The following is an 18,943-nucleotide window of genomic DNA, read 5'->3' as shown; positions in this document are numbered from 1 at the left end:
AATTTTCAACCTGTTTGCTCAGCCCAGTCTGTGTTTAACCAAATGCCAGCCCTTCTCTGCAGAACCAACCCAAGAATCGATCTGAATAAACAGTGGGTGAGAGGGACTGGGTTTCCTCATCGCCCCTCTTTCCCTTTAGATGTTAAAAAAGGGGTCCCCCACACGTGGGGAAGAGCAAACAACAAGGTGTTTAGAACCAAGAAAAGCCATTTTGCAGCTGTTTTATAAGCTTCTTTCATAAATGATACCTCTAGCAATTTTTATACACAGTCCTCTAAATGTGTAACAAATATTTGTCCACTAATTCTTCTGAGCTGTGTTATACTGGGGATAGAAGAGATCTCGTCCCCATCGTGGTGAAGGTAGTGATATTTGTGAAACACTGTGCGCCAACATTACACAGCATTTTGGGGCCAAAAGCAGGGGAGGATTTTGTATTCCTGTGATTAGAGCTAGTAGGGGGAACTTACAAATTCTGAAGTATTAATATTTTTCAAGAAAGCTGTTGCTGGGGAAGAAGTGACAGCAAGCATTTAGCTACAGAATACTAATGTAAGTAGCTCTGCACTCCAGAAGTTGCCGGGAAAAAACACAATTGATTTTATTTGATTTTTTTTTCCACTTTGAATTCTGAACTTAACCCCCCTCCAAAAAAAAAAAAAAAAAAGGGAAAAGCAAAAGCAGTATTTTTTCTATTTCCATCACCTACTCTGCTATATGCCCTGCCAGGAGGAAATTTCTAGGAGGCACACACTGAAATTTGAATGTGACCCTGAATTAATGTCTCCTCCTCTCCTAGAGCATCCGGGAAGCCTTCCCTCCCCAAAGCAGTTACCAGTCCCTGTGGTCCCCACAGCAGTCACTGAGAGCTTGGGCTGCAAGAGGGGCAGGTCTTAAATCATCTTGGCTTCTCTGAAAACTGGTAGCTCCTCACACCATTCTGAGTAATACATTAGAGTCACTGAGAGCTGCCACTTTTAAGGTCTGGCAAAATTGGCTGGCTGCCCTGAGGGAGAAGATGGGTTGTATGAAGAGACAGTGGTTCTGGATGGGGGAGAGGGAGAGAGAGTTTTCCTTGGCTCTAGAAGAATATAGAGCGAGTGATCTCCAAGTTAAAAATCTTCTTCAGGTCTCTGTTTCTGCACACCAGGAAGGCTCTCTCCATACCCTGGCCTCTTCCAGCTTTGCTAGAAAAAATCACTCCAGCAGAGAGGAATTCTCCAGGACAAGGCAGTTTGTGAATATGTTAGCTCACCCTGAGCAGCAATTCATCATTGCCAAAGAAATAAAGTACCTGGCACTTGTCACCTACCCTTGAGACGCCTTTCCTACCAGACAATATTTAAGAGTAAAAACTTCACCTCACTTATTTTCTGACAGTGAAGAATTACACATTTGACTACAGTTTAGCAAACTGCAGTTGCAAAGTTTCAGGGGTTTCCAAGATCCCCTTTTACTGAGACACACAGCAGGACAGAGAACATCACATTTTAGCTTACATTTCCCTTGGAGAACCTACATTTCACCTTGCTCACATCTCTTTACAGGCTCCATTCTCTTGTTTTCTTCTCATGGGACAGGTAAAAATAAAGGTGTTGTTTTCTAATTATGTGTAGGCCTATTTCCTGGTTGTTCTTGTTTCCTAAAAATGGACAAGGTACTTTCACTTTACTCACTTGATGGCCACGTAATGTTTTAAAACTTATTAGGCTGCCTAACCTTGCTTTTCCATTCCATTCCATATATTATGTAGTAAGATTCTGTTGAAATGCCACTTATAGACCCTCAAGTTATATGAAATACAAAAAAACCCCCATCTTAACACCTGTTGTGTTTCTGTCCTAGCCCATACCATTTAAGAGGGAAATCATAAATCCATGCTGATCACTCCAAATCATCCTCATGTCCTTCACGCGTGTGAAAATGCTTTCCAGGATTAGTTGCCTTGAAGCATTCCTTCTTGGGGATGGAGGTGAGGCTGCCTGGCCTGTAGTTCTGTGGACTTCCCTTTTTGCCCATAAATGTGAATATTAAGTGATGATCAAACACTGGAATAGATTGCACTGGGAGGTTGTGCATTCTCTACCAAACAAGATGTTCAAAATCCATCTGGGACATGGTCCTGGGCAACCTGCTCCAGATGACCCTGCTGGAGTAGGTGGTTAGACTAGATCTCCAAAGGTCACTTTCAACCTCAGTGATTCTGTGATCTAGCCTAAACAACCCCTTTAGTTAGCTGCAGTATAAATCTTGACTGTCAATCTTATGTAACATGAAGTATAGATGGACTTGATTAATATTTTAGCAACTGTGTTCGTTATCATGTAAATATGAAACACGGAAACACAATGAATTGTTATTGAATAAATATGGGTCATAAACACAACAAATTAAGCCTGGAAGAATGAGCATTAAAAGCATTCAGTGTTTTCTCAGCTACCTTTCAGGGTTTATGACATTATCCAGTGCATGTCTTTACCTGGCCTTTACTCCAAGGAGATTCCACCTGAAAGACACAACAAGACCCAAAAGAAATATGTAAAAAAGCAAAAGACATCAGTACCACTGTATTTGCTACATGATGTATGAACAACTGGATGGCACCTGCATACCAGCAGCTTATTACTTGTCAGCTGTTCTCAGAGGCAGCTGAGGAGGTGCTCAAAAAGCTCATCTACTTCAGGGAGGCAGGATGAAAGTACCAAGGGACTTGCTTGAAAATTTAGCAGCTAGTATTCAACATCCTGGTGGTGAATGAAGGATGAGGAAGAGGATGGAAAAGATTTCCTTTTAAAGAGAAGCTGAAACAGCTTGTATTTGATCCAGTAGACACAGGGGACTCAAAAAATTTGAATTCACAGCATATGCATTAAAAGGCATTTTGTTTCCTGCTGATTCAGGTAGTGGGGCCGTGGTGTGAACTATTATTGGATCACAGCTCACCACTGCTTCTTGCAGCAAGGCATTGTCCAGTCCCAAAAGTCAAGCTTTTCTTTCCTGTGAACAACAGACATCACAGGTGACTGAGGCAGATCCTTTCTGATGCATTTGTGCCCCTCCTGCTGCAACAACCTGTTGCTTTTCACAGTGATGCACCGTTTCTAAAAGGACCAACTTCTCCTCCTGCCTATCTTCATCAGGTAACATGCATCTGTGATGCACATATTAATAAATATCCTCATTCACTTCTTCTCTGTCATCCCAGCTTCCCCAACTTGCATCTGTTCTTTGCTTGTTAACCCTTTACACACTGCCAAATGGGACAGGAGCTCTGTAGAGCAGCTGTCTTTGTTTCTCTGATCGTGTACTACTTAGTACCAGGAGATTTAATCTCTTTTTTGAACCTTTCATCACAACATAGCAAAATAAAGCAATAATACTTGTACCTTTTTTTATCACTGCCAACAGCATTGTGTTAAAAAAGGCTCTTTTTAATAACATGTACTTTCCTGTAGAGTGGCTCTTATGAAATATGTCCTTGTCATTTTTCTGGGACTGTTCAGCAGGAGATGCCAGACAGGTTAATTATTATCATTTATTTGTTCAGGAAAGATCATAAAAGTTGTCTGCAGCAGAGAGCACACACTCCTTGTTGCAGCATGAATAGAAGCTGGAGAAGCCACCTGCTCACCTTGCTGTGTTGCTTCTACCTTCAAGCTAGAACCACTGCTCTTAGAAGTCAGTAGAAAATTTGGTCACCTTGCCTGGTTCTGTCCTTCCCCACTCTGGTACATTGGCTGAAGAGGGTGCTAATTTTGGACAGCCACTGAATTTGTGATCTGACCTTTTATTCAGCAAGGGTAGGACAGTCCATCAAACCCACGTAAGCCACAGCAGAACGAGCCTCAGGAAGAGCAGATGGTATCAGACAGCAAGATAAAAGCTCTGACCATAGTCGTAGCCTTCACAGATACTGGGCATCCTTGTCCTTTAATAAATCTTTAACCCAAAGCCAGCAGTGCATTTCCACTGTGTAAACATTAACTTTCAGGTCAAAGGGAATGTAGATGTGCATGGGTTAATCACCCACTATTTCACTTTATGCTCCTCCTAGTCAAAATTATGACTGAATTTTAAGTTGGCTTGCTCACACAGTCCAGACTACTGTGTTCTTTGATCTTCATTTGATCTAGTAAAGAAAGAGCATGTGTTTTTATTTATGAGCTTGTCTCATGTTCCACATCTTTTTGAGAGAAGTCTGTGGTGGTATGCTGAGAATAAACTTCCCTGTGCAATTTCAGTAGGTATGGAACCAGAATTTCTGTGCATTGATAAACCCAAGGGGCACAGCAAGCTGTACCTTGGTGATATGGAAAAAGAAAACACATTTCTGTGCTTAATGGTATTTGCAGCAGGGGTTGGCTAGGCAGCTGAACTGCCAGAGCTAGATTTCACAGTCTCTTTGCTGCCACAGAGAGCTCTGAACATCTAAACCACCTTCCTTACAAGTATGCTGGGGGACTTTTCCTCAAAGCTGTGCTAAAGCACGCCTTTCCCAAAGCTACTAATGCAACCCTGAAAAACCCCAAACACTGACAAATCTGCTTTTTTTCCATTAACTGTTTCAGGCATCATCACTCTCATTGTTAGGGAGCTACATCTCATTTCAAGATCTGTTTAGAGGCAGGTCCTGAGAACTGCTGTTCACTGCAGCTTTGCCTGCGCAACTGGAAATCCCTTATGCTGCTCACATGGCCACTGTTAGTGACAGAGACTCTTCTTAACTTCTTCTTTGTGTCCTAATGAACCATAAAGAAACGTATTTTCCACATTTACACATCAGAATAAACCCACAGTAGCACAAGTGGATAAATACTAAGAATAATACTTTTGGCTACACGTCGCAGGCCCTCACTAGGTGGGAGAGCTTTGCCATTGATATTGGGAATTAAAGATTGGGACTGATTTTATTTTCCATCCCCTCTTCCACCTGATACCTTATGTGATGTTTTTTTCCTAAAATCCCTCTGTGTCTGAGGACCTAACACACAGTGCTGCAGCAAAGCACACCCTAAGGAAAGCCTTACCTCTGCACACTTCCTGGTAACTTGCCAGTGACAGGTTCATCAATAAGGATAATGGCTTTTTGTCAAAGCAAACGAGTGCACTAAGCCACACACTTGCTCAACCCTACAAAGGAATCAAAGTAACCAGCATTCTTGTAAGGAGACAGAAACATGACTTCTAACAAGAGGAGCTGACTAATAAAAGAAATAGGAGGATTAAGATCCCTTTCCTGAAAATAAGAAGCAGGTTTTCAATCAGTGAAAACTGTCACCTTGTTATCCACTGAGAAATGAGAACCCAAACCCTGACTTCACCATAGCTGACTGACTGCAGGCTATGAGACAGCTCATCTCTCATTTGTGACAAATAGAGCATATTGCAGCTGCCTCTGCAAATATAATCAATAATGAAAATTTGTATTAAGGTTGCACCCAAAATCCCATTACTGGATAGGTTTCACATGCTTAAAAAGCCAGTGACATCTTTGCTAAATTTTCCACATTAAGGACATTTTCATATTCATTCTGACTATCCCCCCCAGTCATCAAAGTGGTAATAGATAAACTAGAAAGCTCTGCCAATCCCCTTGGGAACAGGGAAGGCTCATGTTTATTTGCTCTACTTTTCACATGTGTGTGCATGGGAGGTCCAACACATCTCATGTGCACCTGCACAAGCCACCTTCACTGATACCGCTGGTACACAGCACCTGGGCAGGTATTTCTGCCTGGGAAATAAAACAGAGACATGGAGTAGCTTGAATTTAAAGGGACTGGGTAACAATGTTTTGATGTGAAATGTGTGTGCCTGTAATAGAAACCAGAGACAGACAGAACCAGAGATGAAGAAAAACAAGGAAACAGAAGCAAGAGAGACAATGCATGGCAGAAAGAAACAGAGAGGAAAATGGGAAAAAAGGGGAAACCAGAGAGCAGAGCAGGAAGCACGAAGAGGAGTCTTTGTGACTTCTTGTGATATGGAGGGGTCAGACAGATGGGGTAAATGGGGAGAGAAAGAGGGATAGTAATTGTGAGAAAGGGAGCAGGAGGAAGAGAGAATGGAGGTATAGACAGACACAGGCAAGACAGACAGAAGAGTCAAAGGCCATGGAAGGGGGGTGTGTGCAGAGAAAAGAAAGGTAAAACACATAAAACAAGTGTGACACACCGAAGTTGTCTGGTGTCACATCCCTAAGCTTGCAAGTGAACCATTTTTGGGCAGCTGAAACAGGTGAGGCTCAAAAAGCAATGGAACTAACTCCAGCTGCTCACATACTTCTGGTTCCGACAAGCTGGAACTTCCTGCAAAAATAAATGTAATGCCATCAACACACACAACTCCATTACCTATCACCTTGTCCTAGGAGGGAAAAAATACACCTAATTATGGTTACCTGCTGAGATCTAAACAAACAAGATACTTACTCTGGGCTAGAGGCCTATTTTAAAACACAGACAGGTGAGCTGCAACCAGGGGTTTGGCCACTCCAAAGATGGCACAGGGTGAAGGAGGAAATGGCACTAAAGTTTGCTTGTTCTGCTCTGCAGTTTCTTAGGAACCTGAGGGAGCCCAGATCTGGTTACCCTAAGATTGCACCTGACCTTGAGAAAACAATTCCAGCTTTCATTATCAAAGGATCAGAGATAGACACTGGTGCTGTCATGAGCTGCACAGCTCAGATATGGGTTCTTTATTATGAGTATTTTGGTACCTTGTTTTTTCTGGTTGTAAAGTGTAAACTAACAACCTATTTCACAGAGGCATCTAAAAACTTACTGCACTCATGTTTACAACTGCTCCCAGACCTTTCTGGAAATGGCCTAAGGAAAAGCAAAGCATCCATATTTTTAGTAAGCTTGACTGGTGCCCCCAGCTGTCACTTTTGTGCCTGATTAGTGGCAATAGGCAGTTTTGCATTTATTTCTAAGCAGCTGCCAGAAGAGCTGCAGGCAGAGGTAATCCAGAGACTGCAGAACTCTGCTCCCTGTCAATTTCACAGCAGCGTTTTACTTTCTTCTATCCCCACTTATTATTAATCTCTATTTATATCTAACTCCAGCTCCTAGTTAGCCTTTGCCAGAGGCTTAACCATTAGAGGTGACTGTGAGGAAGGAGTGGAAATAAAACCTGCCATAAATCAGGCTTTTACCACTCCATGTAATTCTGGCAAGGTGAGAAACCGTGCAAAGCTTGGGCTATTTAGGAAGACAAGACCCTGTATAGCAGATCAGACCAGGTCAAGTCTCCTTTATCTTTAGTGCTAACTATGTAAAGCAAACATCTGTATCACAGAACTTTCCTTCTCATCATGCTCAGTTCCTACTTTGTACACAGCTTTATATCCCTTCTAAATTTCTATCCATTCTAATTCAGAGGATGTTCTTACATTTCATGTTTTCTGAATCCACTAAGTCCTCAGGCTCAGTAGGACCATGTCACATTTGTTCCAAATAAGCACTGTACAAAAACATACTTTTCCCATCAATTTTCAAAGCATTGCCTTTTAATTTAATATAAAAAACAAGACCACAATCAATTATGAAAAGATAAACAGGAGAACCTGATTTACTTTGCCCTCTCCAAAGTAAACAATTTTAATTTAAGCAGCAGAATTAACACCAGTTGTTTTCTACTAATAATTTTCTTTTTAAGGCTTCAAATCTTTTTTCATATCCTGCCTATTGCTTTTATCCCTTTTGAATAGGGATGAACAGTGTGCTCTAGGTGAGACAACACTCCATTCATTTAATGAAGGCATTCTATGATTTTCCAGACCACTTCTTACCCATCCTTATATTTTGCTCACTTGTTTTGGTCACTTTACAGTACATGAGAGGCCCACTCAGTGTCATCTTTCCTCTAGAGGTAAAATGAATGCAAATCATTGCAAAGACTGTCTGTAAGTTTTCCAAAATGGAGACAAGGATGTCACATATACGTGCTGTGTATGATGAAGTTTCCCCCAGCAGTGTGAGAGGCATTCAACTTATTGCACACTTTCCCCAGATGTTCCCATATATCCAGGCCTGCAATCCTAGGAAACACTCTAGGTTTCAGATCAGGTTTTTGGAAAACCTTTCCCAAGTCTTTTCCAACAACAGAAGCTTCAGCAGGCTAGCCAGCTGCAATATCATTTTACTCTGCTTGACAGAAGCATTATTGTCTTCGAGCATCCAGTCGGAATGGGAATGTCATTAGGAACTCAGAGAAGTCACCTTCCACTTCTTCAGTGCTCAATCATAATGAAGGCTCTTCAGTGTTCCTCCTCCAAACCTCTTCCTTTCAGAGAAGCCAGGAATCTAGAGGCAGGGAAGACAAGTTGTCATGTCAGAATCAGCATGAGCTCCCTCTAGCCCACACTGTTACCAAGCCAACTGCAACATCTTCCACGCCGTCTCCAGAACCAGGGCCACAATGCTTCAGCTGACTGTGGGAGGAGCACCACTAATTAAACACTGCACAACATCACTATGGCTCATTTGTTCTGCGGAGCTCCTCAAGGCTTTTTGGCAAGGGAAATTGAAAACCTCAATCCTAACCCAGTTAATGAGAGATTTCAAAGCCTGTATTTCCCCCCAGATTCAAGTGCATACAAGAATTTCTCTCCCATTCATTTATGAAACGATAAAACAGTACAACTGAGTCCTACCAAAGAGCTGTGGAGGCTTTATGCCTTCAAACCTGGGCAGCAGCACTTCACTGGCAGTTGAAAGTACAGTTTTATCAATGGCTGAAAGCTTTAAGGAAACCATAGGGGTAGAAATGGCTGCAACCATACAAAGGATTAGCACTCCTGCTTTTGCAGCCCTTCTGTAAACACTGATACACTGTGACAATGGATGTTTACAAACAAAAATGACTTGAAACCATCAGAAGCTTCTCTGGCTTTAATAGTATTTCAGACAGGTTTTCAATTCAACGCATCTGTGAAGTGCCAAAAGAAAGTGATGTGCTGCTTTCTAATACTGCATATCTGTCCTATTGGCAGCATGAAACTATTTGATTACAGGCCAGAGTAATTTCTACCTTACTCACTACACATAAGCAGGAACAGCAGACCCAGCAGACACACCCTCCCAAAACAATTCCATACTTTCATAGGAAATACAGTCTTTTAAAATGGCAGGAGTCAACCAAGCACTACAAATCATTCCAGGAGAACACGGGCATGTATGGATGGTATGGGACAAAAACATGATCTACAATTCACAGCAGATTGCTCAGGTTACACACTTCATTGGTAAATAGAGAGCTAAAGAGCTTTCCCAAAATACAAGTCCACTAAAATCTTCACAGATTAAATCTATTTAGGGTTTTCAGGCCCAAAAACTCAAACAGATATGCAAGGTATTCACTAAGGTACTGTTTTATTCATCTCTGAAAAGCAATCATCTCTAAGGATAAAATCAGGCAGATTTTGTACAAAGGTTCTCCTTGTGAGAACTGCTTTGGGAATTTAAAAAGGAAAAATGCAATCACTTTAACTAAAAAGTACCTGGACACCATAGGTAAAAAGTTATCTGCTTTAGCATCTTTTATATCAAAGTCACTAATTAAGAGTAACAATTATTTATTTATCAGAGATCTGATTGAAGTCATAGCTATGAACAATTTGAAACTTATCATTCTTTTCATCCTGAAGAAGTTTATAACAGAAATACCTCAAAACACGAATGACCGCAGTGACCTATTGTAGAAAACCCACAAACACATTGATCAGAGTTACATTAAGTAGATAACGTCAAATGATAACATTAAGAGGTTGTATTGAAATCTCCAGTTCCAATTTGGATTTTTCCTCTTTAAACCTGACTGCTTGCTACTTAAGATTTGTTTTAAGCTTTTGAGCTCTTGTCAGGGAAGTAGATAGTCATCAGCAGGCTGCAATCTTTGGCACACAGCCATAAGGAATGCATAGTTAATCCCTCGCTAGCTGCTAAATATGATCAAATAATAAAAATAAAAATCTTACATCATGCATCAAAGACAACCAGCACACAAGCAGGTTTCTGCATTATTATTCCCATGAAAGGGAAACTTCCTTTCACTAGAATGTGGGGAGGGGAAGGCAAGAGGGGAAGAAAAAAAGGCATCATGCAGAACTGAAAGAGGCAAAAGCGAATTTATTTTTAAAAGGCACTAAAAAAGAGCTCAAAGAAAGGAAGCATTTTGTAATTTGTGACTATTTTTTCCCCATTCTCCCCAAGGGGCTTTCAGCACAGCTACCTCTAAGGATAGGAGTGACTGTACTTCAGAGATGCTTTTCATGGTAATTTGCAACACCTTTACATGTGGTAAATGCAACTTCACTACTCCCTGCATGGCAGACTGCACATGGGGAGGTGGGGGGCACAAAAGCTGAAGTGGCCTGCCCAAACAAGAAGTCATTTTGCAAGCACTTCCCCAGCTGTGCTGAAAACAGTTAATTCAGTCCTTCAGGAATGAATTACAACCTGGTATCATACTGCCATTTTTCTTGTGGCTCCACTGAACCTCTGGAAACTACCTGTATTAAACATAAAATCTAGTTCCAGCTGTGCAAAAGAAAGCCTTTTCATTGACCTTCAGGATAACATCTATGGCCTAAATCTGCAACCAAGCAGCCTGAAGCTGACAGAGCTGAAAGAAATCATATTTGCCCATTTTATTTCATTCTTCCAACTTCTACTACGTTATCATACTTAAGTATTTCACTGCCAATCACATTACAGACAAATACTTCAGCTGAAAAAAGTCAGCCATTTTTCTGTCTAGCCATAACAGCTGTGCTCCCACAGATATAAGAACTCAATTACCAGCACAGATTGTCATTTAAGTTGCATGAAGCCTGTGTTTTAAAGAGGACTGTGTCAGCAGTTCACATTACACAGGGAGAAATGAAACAAAAGAGGAGGAAAAGTGACAAACCTGATTGCCATCTCTTAAGAAGTATCTCTTCTCTATGACCTGGGAATAATAGAGAATGATCTTAGCTTGCACAACACATGCATAACCTCAGATTCCAACCAACACTTCACACATGAGCACTCAAACTCATGGCTAACTGGGACAAGGTCTGACCCCACATCTCTGCTCCAGGCCTATTGATTTAGTGCACTGCTCCAGCACGCCTAGGAGTTGCCACCTCCAGCCATTCTTAGAAAAGCTTTATTATCCTCAACTTCAACACACCTAATTTAGTTAGCCCTCCTGGGTAATGGAGGTGATGGTTTGTGAGTCTTCTGCTTCAGAGTCAGTTACTCCCATTCCCTCTCTGCAGGGGTAGTGGTTCCTACCACTGCACAGTAGCCCCACTATGCTATCTTTGCCCAGGGGATGCTTAAACCAGAGCATTCCTTCTGTCATTTTCACAGTGGACCTTGATGGTCTCTGTTTCAGGAAGGGAGAGTAATATTCTTAATTAATTTCTTGATACCTAAAGGTTGCTTTAACCAGGATCAACAGAGCTAACCAGTTTTCTATCTCCCCACATTACTACCTCAGAATGCTGCAATCCCTCTGGCCTGCCGGATGACTTCAAAAGCATAAGCAGAATGTCTTTGCACATTCGTGAGTTCTTTTTCATTGCTCTGTGTAGATCAGGAACTAAATCTTCAAGCAGATCAGCTATCTCCTGTAGAGTTCCAAAAGCAGACCAAGCTTTGGGCTCCCCACACCTGCCTTGAACCAACTCAAAGAGCGGAACGTGAAAGGAGCAGCTTCAACTGTTCACGCTCAAATCCCAGACAGCACTCGATGCACAGGACAATAAAACATCATTTCATGGACTTACCTTATCAAAAAACCTGCTTAGTTTGACAGCATTGGATGAACCTGCGGCCAGGTAACGAGGATTGGTGCAATCCTAGAACACACAAAAGACAACAACAAACCAAGCACAAGGAAATCAGTGCAAGGAAGCCAAACACAAGGAAATCAACATACCCCTTTCCCTGACACACACCATCAGTGGGGGAAAACAATGGATCTGCTGATTTCTGCTCCACAGTCACTTCTGAGAAAAGACCAACTTCTGTTCTGTGAATCAACTGCAGAATTCCAAGCAACCCCCTGTATGCTCCACATCTTCCTTCCACCACCAGCTATACAGTCAGGCAGTGATTTGTACAGGCTACACCTGAAATTGTGAGTGTGTACACAACCATTCATACAGCACATGTATATTTTTATACCCATATATCTCGATAAAAGCATCTTCATATTTTATTCAAAGATAGTCTATGTCAGAGCTATGAACAGGAAAAAGAAAATTTCATTTGCAGCCATCAATTCTAAGCTTCAGTGACCCTATGTAACACCCCTTACATCTCCCTATAGTGAAACAAAGATATCTGTTTCATCAAGCAAGGGGCACAGCCAACCCAAATGTGAATGAGTGGCACTACTGAAAAAATCTCCAGAAGACAAATTTTTGTTACAACATCTTTACTTACTAAAAATTGGACTAACTCCCATAGAAAAGAAAAACAATAGTGATGACAAGGATACTAACCAAATTTATCTCTTCAGCATTGAAATCCTCAGCCAAGAAAGCTGTTCTGGTCAAAACTTCATTCCTCTTAGTTTCTGGGATCTGATCCAGCTTAGTTCCTATTACCAGCAGTGGGATCTGGTTATCAGCAAACTGTTCACGGTCATAGTCACTGATGAGCGAAACAAATACAATTCTGAATGAGCTGATGGCCACGTAAGTGGGCACAGGGACAACGTCACCTCCCCTGTGCCTTTCAAAAAAAAGTTATTTATTTATTAATGGTCTATTTATCTAAGTGAGAATGTGCAGTATCCATAAATTAAGGAAGGGCTTCTGCATCTAAGTCACTACACAGGAATCCAAGCTTCGACCATTCTCCTTAGCTAGGAAAATCACTTGTCTGTCATTTTTACCTAAACCAAACTTTCTAATTTTACAACCAACAGCAACAACTTGAGCAAGCAATTGCTAGTGGCTGAACATCTGTCCTTGACAGAAATTAAAGTTTTGAAAATGAAAACAATTGTGAAGAACCTGTCTTTGGAAACACCGGAGAATTTTGCAGTTTATACAATGCAAATCCTCTTTCCCATCTCCTACATTTCTACAGAAACATCTGTGTATCAGAACAGACAGATAAACAATTGATATTCTTCCCACAAAAAGCTACTCCTCATTATTGCCTTCCTGCTCATGTGTGAGGTTTAGCAATGATTTTCAAACTTCCTTGACTAGATGGATGACAGGAGCACAGAGGTTCAGGAGGAACTCCTTGACAAGGTGTCGCAGAGTTAATTATAAACATGCTGTTTAAGCAGAGTTTTCTAAGCTCTTTTAGCCACACTCCTAAAATAATTCCCCTATCACCCAAACCAAAAATCTATGCAGTGAACTTCCTCAGTCTTGGTACATGGAGGGAAAGCCTCTTGAACCAGACACATCATCCCCCATGGCATTTCCTGTACAATGGCACCTCTCAGTATAGACTAAGAAATCTTCAGGTATCAGGGACTGGACCCAGTCTCACAGAGGCCTCAGACAAATAAAGCATCCAGTAAACATCTTTTCCCTTAAAGCAAGGTCTCTGCCATCCAGTTACAGAATCTGCTGTCAGAATGGCCTGATTGGAAGTATAAAACAAAAAGAATCATCAACAATCAACTTTCTTTGATATTCCCCATTTCTTTCTTTCTTCAAAGTCTAACCACATCTACTTTCCTGTGGAGACCAAGTAGCCTTAGAGATGAACAAAGACTTCTATAACAGCTTGGAAACACTGTGCCTGAATTGTATGCCTGTCTTTGTGTATGTTTTTCACTCACCCGTTTGTCACGAGAACTCCTGTTGGAGCGACATCTCTGTTGAGGGCTTCCAAAGACCAGCGATACAAATTCTGGGATGATTTCTTGTTGGTTAAGTCATGCACTAAAATTATCCCTAGAATGAAAGACAAGACAGAAAGATGGTATTTAATGATACGCATTCTCTTCCTTATCTTACCAAAATGACACCTGCAGGTTCCCAGATATCTGAGAATGAAGTAAGGGATGTATGATCAGTTGAGTTACAGTGATTAAGTAAGGCTGCAAATATCAGGATGCAACAGGTTTTTCAAAGCTGCTTATCAAGAACTGGATAAGAGATAAGAGAAAAATCACATGAAAGCAGGAAACAAACAGCCACCTCCGGGTTTAATCTGCAAAAGGCTCACAGGCATTCACTGATTCTGTCTACTTCTCATGATACTGAAATTCTATACTACTGCAGCAGAAAATTTAGCATTTCTCTAACTGGTAAACATAATTATTTTTTGTCACACCATCTATAAAGTCTAAAGGCTTTTTCTTTGTTTCAAAAGAGTTCAGAGAGAACTACTGCTTTCCTGCATTTTCAAGAATTAATGCTATGTACTTGGGGAGGAATCCAAAGGGGAAACAGACACTGATAAAATTTCATAGTCCACTGAATGGCTGGTAGAAGCATGAATTAATAAGATTTCTTGTACTTAAGATTAGGTTTCTAGCATTTTTCATTACCATGAACCTTCAAAATGTAAATTCTGAGACAAACTTCCTAGCTGTGCTATTAACAGACACCCACTTCTGATAACCACAGTTCCCAACTCAATTACCAACTCCTGCTAGCAAATTTCTTCTATTTATTCACACCTTCTGCAATATGTGGAATGTTCCCACTTCCTCCAGACGTCCAATTATCATCAATTTAAGGACAAAATGGAATGATACCCCTTATCTGCATCAGGATTCATTCTCAGAACACTTCACAGCCTACAGGTGGAACAAACCTACTAATTTAGTCTTTCACCTTAACTCCCAGAGGTGCCACCCACTGTACACACTATGAAGAAACCACATTTCCACAAACATTTTCCACCACCCCCCATGACTGTGCACAGGCTCTCCCACAAGAGTTCCCAGCATATCACAGCTATAGCCCTATTTCAAAGCATTTATCTCAGTAACAGTATGAAAAGGCAACTCTGCTGCATGTCCACCCCCACTGTAGGGAGAAAATGCCTGATACAACACAACTTGGCCTACAGCAGCAGATCCAGAGGCACTGCTGCACAACCTGTGAGAAACACTCTCCACCTCCAGACACTCTCCCTCAGTTATGTTTTTGATTGGTCAGTTCCCTTATCTGCTTCACCTAAAACCTGCACAGTTAGTTGCACGAGCAGAAGACGACTCTGTCAACATCCAAAAAGCGCAGGCAGGACCAATGACTACTCAAGGAAATGTTCCTCCCACATTAAGGTCTGCAAGCCAAAGCCTTACTGCCCAGTCACTGTCCTCAGCTATCACAGTCCCCACAGCAGGTGGAGGGTCAGCAAAGCAGAAGATCTGTGGATAATCCAAAACCAAATTGTACCCAGCCTTGTCAACAATCTGGCAGCCTGCACAGGTGCTGCCACAACCAAACATTAACTTGTTTTCAGACCACTGCAAGCCCAGAAAGCACAAGCAGTCAGGCAGGAGGAATGCATTCATCTTCTCTTCTTAAATCAGGTCAAACAGGCAATTTGTGAGACAAGCTCTAATGGAGAAATTAATCTAATGAAAGAAACAAGACCCAAGTTTCTACCAAAGTCAACAGTTTCCATATGTGAGCTAATAATATCTTTTGGGCAGTGGAGATAACTAACTCTATTTTAGTGTCATCAATTATAATTCAAATGCATGAGTCCTAGATTTCATTTCCTAATGGGCTGTTCTAAGGTATTTCCAAGTCTGACCCACACTCGCTGGCACACTGTGGATTTGGTATCAAAAAGAAATCAATTTTTTTTTCATATACCAAAGAGCCTTGCTTTGAGGGCACAACTCAACACAAGCCTTATTTACAGAGATCTGGTTAACAATATAAGCAAGAGTACCTCATGTTAGTTCACATGACACTTGTACCTAACAGTTTTCCCCCTGAGAAAGGAGGAAGAAGTAACTAGTTAATCACAGACCAAAAATGTGTATTGTGTGGTTTAACATGTTATTGAAAGACCTTCAAATGAGTGGGAACAAGCAAGGAGAATCAAACAGAACGTTTGAGCCAGATTTTCAGAAGCAGTTGTTAGTCTGATACACACCTATTTTTAGTGAACTATCCTGGGATGACAAAAAGTAACAGTTGAAATACTGCACTGTTATGTTTATAATCTCTTATTTGCTCTTATTACAGGCACAGATGAACTACTGGGCCTTTAAGACAGTATCTCAACAGAAGGCACAAAATACTATTTTCTATATATGCAGCAAGTTGCAAGATACAACTCTTAAAAATAAGTTGGTAAGCTAAATGAGCAGAGGCCAGATGGTTATCAGCATATGGCAATTTTATGGGAGACTGTTCAAATTTGCCAGGATAGGATGTAACTATCAAAGTTCATAAAAACTGAACTAATCATTTCTCTGCTGTAGGTTTTACAACTGAGCAGGCAAGAAAATATAAATCATATTTCTGCAGTATATGAGGCCTGGAAAGGTGAAGGCAGCCTTTACGTCTGCAAGGGTAGCTGCAAGGGATACCACTGCACCTTCAAAGACTCCCTGCTGTGCCAGCTGCACAAGACTGAAGGGAAAGGCTGATGAAACTCATCTGCACAGGTTTCCCTGAAATATCTGCCACTCACAACTGAATCCATAGAGTTCTGCCTACAAATGGTATCAGGAAAAAAAACCAAACCAAACCAAAACAATGTAGCCCTCAGCCAGGCTGCATGGAACTCTGCCCCAGAAACAAGACACCTCCTAGCAGAAACAGTAGTAAAACCAGATTTATGGCAAGCCAACTTACCATTCAGCAAATTATAAAACACTGCTCGTGTGCTTTTCACACTGGTGGCACTGCCCACAGAACCTCCAACATCCCACAGCTCAATGTAATAGGTCTTCTCTTCTGGAGTCCCTTCTTTGTAGTCATGGATCTGATGAAAAATTCACATCATACATAACCACAGCACCAACTCACAGGAGTTAATTCACGTGACACTTACACTTTCAGCTGGAAGGATTACTGCACTTCAATAGAAATTTGGAAATTCTCAGGCTGACACCATTTCAAACCTCTGAAGTGGAAGAGAGATGGAATGAGTCAAACAGCAATGACTGGATACCAGAGCTCTTATATGAAATGGAGCCTGGTGAGTAAGCAGGGAGCATCCTTTCCATCTCAGTATTAACAAACCTAACATCTCATGATGCGCTTGGAAATAGCATTTTGCTAAAGCAAATGGAAAAATCAAGGTCTTGACTTCCTACAGTTGTTAAAACCCACATGGCAGCACTGCAAGAATATTAACACAGGTGACAGACCTGGATTCCAACTGACCACATCTTCCTCTCCAAATTCTGACATCTCAGCTGAATTAAGCAACAGCTTCTGGCCCCAGATCTGCTGGGTAGTTTTGCTCCACAATGAAACAGGACTGCCATGTTCCTCTCCTCAAATTTTGGAACTACATTCCTAACCTAGGGCAATGCATTTCAAGGAGAATGCAGCCAAGAGTGATGAAGGAAAAAAGCATTTATCAATGCTCCATGAGGGCTGTAGGCTGGGTGAAAGAATTGCTGGATGAACATCCTCATTCCTCCCACAGCAGGTCCTGCAGCAAGCAGTCAGGAGGAGAAGCAACCCCCTGGTCACAGTTGTCACCAAAAACTGGGAAATAAACTCCCTATATAAACCCAGTCAGGTTAGAAAATCAACACTGCTTTATGCAGCACTGAGGTACGTGAGAAGCACTTCACCAAACGTGTACATCAGTCATCAAAACTTATAACTATTTACACATTTTAGCAAACAAAGGAACTAGTGCTCACTGGCTTACAAGTTATGCAGTTCTCTTCGTTAACTAGTATTCTATCTTCTACTGGTTATTGATTTCTCACTTCTCCTGCTAACTAGCCCACATTTTCAGCATTTTTATTATCTTTTTCCCAGAGAGGGAGAGTCTCAGTATCTGTCTTTGTTAGTTTCTTCTTCAGCTCTGCTTTCTGCAAGGTGTCTTTGTGGTTTATAAATTCTGCATTCCTGGTGTCCAGGTCTCAACAATGAGTTTCTCCTGTTAATTTCCTCACTCGGGTCTAAGAGCACTGAAGCATGTCAGGCCCTAAATTCCAATTTGCTTTTCTAACACATGAATATCACCCAGAGCTTTCCTGTGTACCCACAACCTAAACAAACCAACTGGTTTTCCCCACTGTGTTTGGCTGACAATTTAGCTCTGCCTTGCCTGTTCTCAAAGAATCGGCCACGCTGTGCCTTGTAACACGCCAGTGGCCACTGCAGCAGGGAGAGGAGATACGAGTGACAAATGTCTGACTGTGACAACCTTGAAAAGTCAAAACTTGCTTACACAAGTGCTTGGCTCACATTTGACACTACTTGCATCAGAAGATTAAGTCCTCAGCAAAACACATGATCAAAGTACACTTCTTTCTGGGGCGGTAAGTAATTAAAATAAAAAGTCAAGACCCTTCCCTCACATGCCAGGCTCAGGGCCACCAAGAGGCCGTGCACGTCACCTACTCGCACATCCACGGAGCAGCCCACTGTCCAGGACGGGTTCCCCAGCACCTGGTTGTGGCACAACAGGTGAACGAGCGACGACTTTCCGACACCTGCAAGTGCACAGAAAGAGAACAACTCCTAGGAGGCGGTGCCAGGGTTACAGGTGGCGAGGCCTGGAGCAGCACTGAGTGAACGCGGGAGGTCCCGGCCTCTTACGGGGTAAGGAGGAGGGAGGCAAGGAACAGATCCCCAAGGAGCGGCCCCAGGACGCACGGCCTAGGGACACGGACTCACCGGAGTCGCCCAGCACCAGCACCTTGACCCTGTCCAGAGCCGCCATCTTTACCCTGCCTAGCAACAACGCCCGGCCACCAGGGCGCCCGCCAATCGCGACGCGTGTTCTTGCGCTTCTCTCAGTCTATTGGCTGCCTGCTC

General features: G+C 41.9%; 1 protein-coding gene across 1 annotated transcript; it reads right to left on the bottom strand.

Annotated features, from left to right (window-relative positions):
* Window positions 1–7,488: 7,488 nt before the first annotated feature.
* On the bottom strand, window positions 7,489–18,896 carry RABL3 (RAB, member of RAS oncogene family like 3). The gene is made up of 8 exons (XM_042031717.1): window positions 18,803–18,896; window positions 18,527–18,618; window positions 16,793–16,922; window positions 13,804–13,918; window positions 12,500–12,650; window positions 11,780–11,851; window positions 10,915–10,953; window positions 7,489–8,306 (listed from the first exon to the last, which is right to left on the bottom strand). The coding sequence occupies exons 1-8, from the start codon at window positions 18,846–18,848 to the stop codon at window positions 8,241–8,243; spliced, it is 711 nt and encodes a 236-aa protein (XP_041887651.1). The 5' UTR covers window positions 18,849–18,896; the 3' UTR covers window positions 7,489–8,240.
* Between the last annotated feature and the right edge of the window lie 47 nt (window positions 18,897–18,943).

Source organism: Corvus kubaryi, unplaced genomic scaffold (genome assembly GCF_017639235.1).
Source record: "Corvus kubaryi isolate FWS band 111438036 unplaced genomic scaffold, C.kubaryi_AGA036_p1.0 37341, whole genome shotgun sequence".
NCBI lineage: Eukaryota > Metazoa > Chordata > Aves > Passeriformes > Corvidae > Corvus > Corvus kubaryi.
This window is presented reverse-complemented; position numbering and strand designations above follow the sequence as displayed.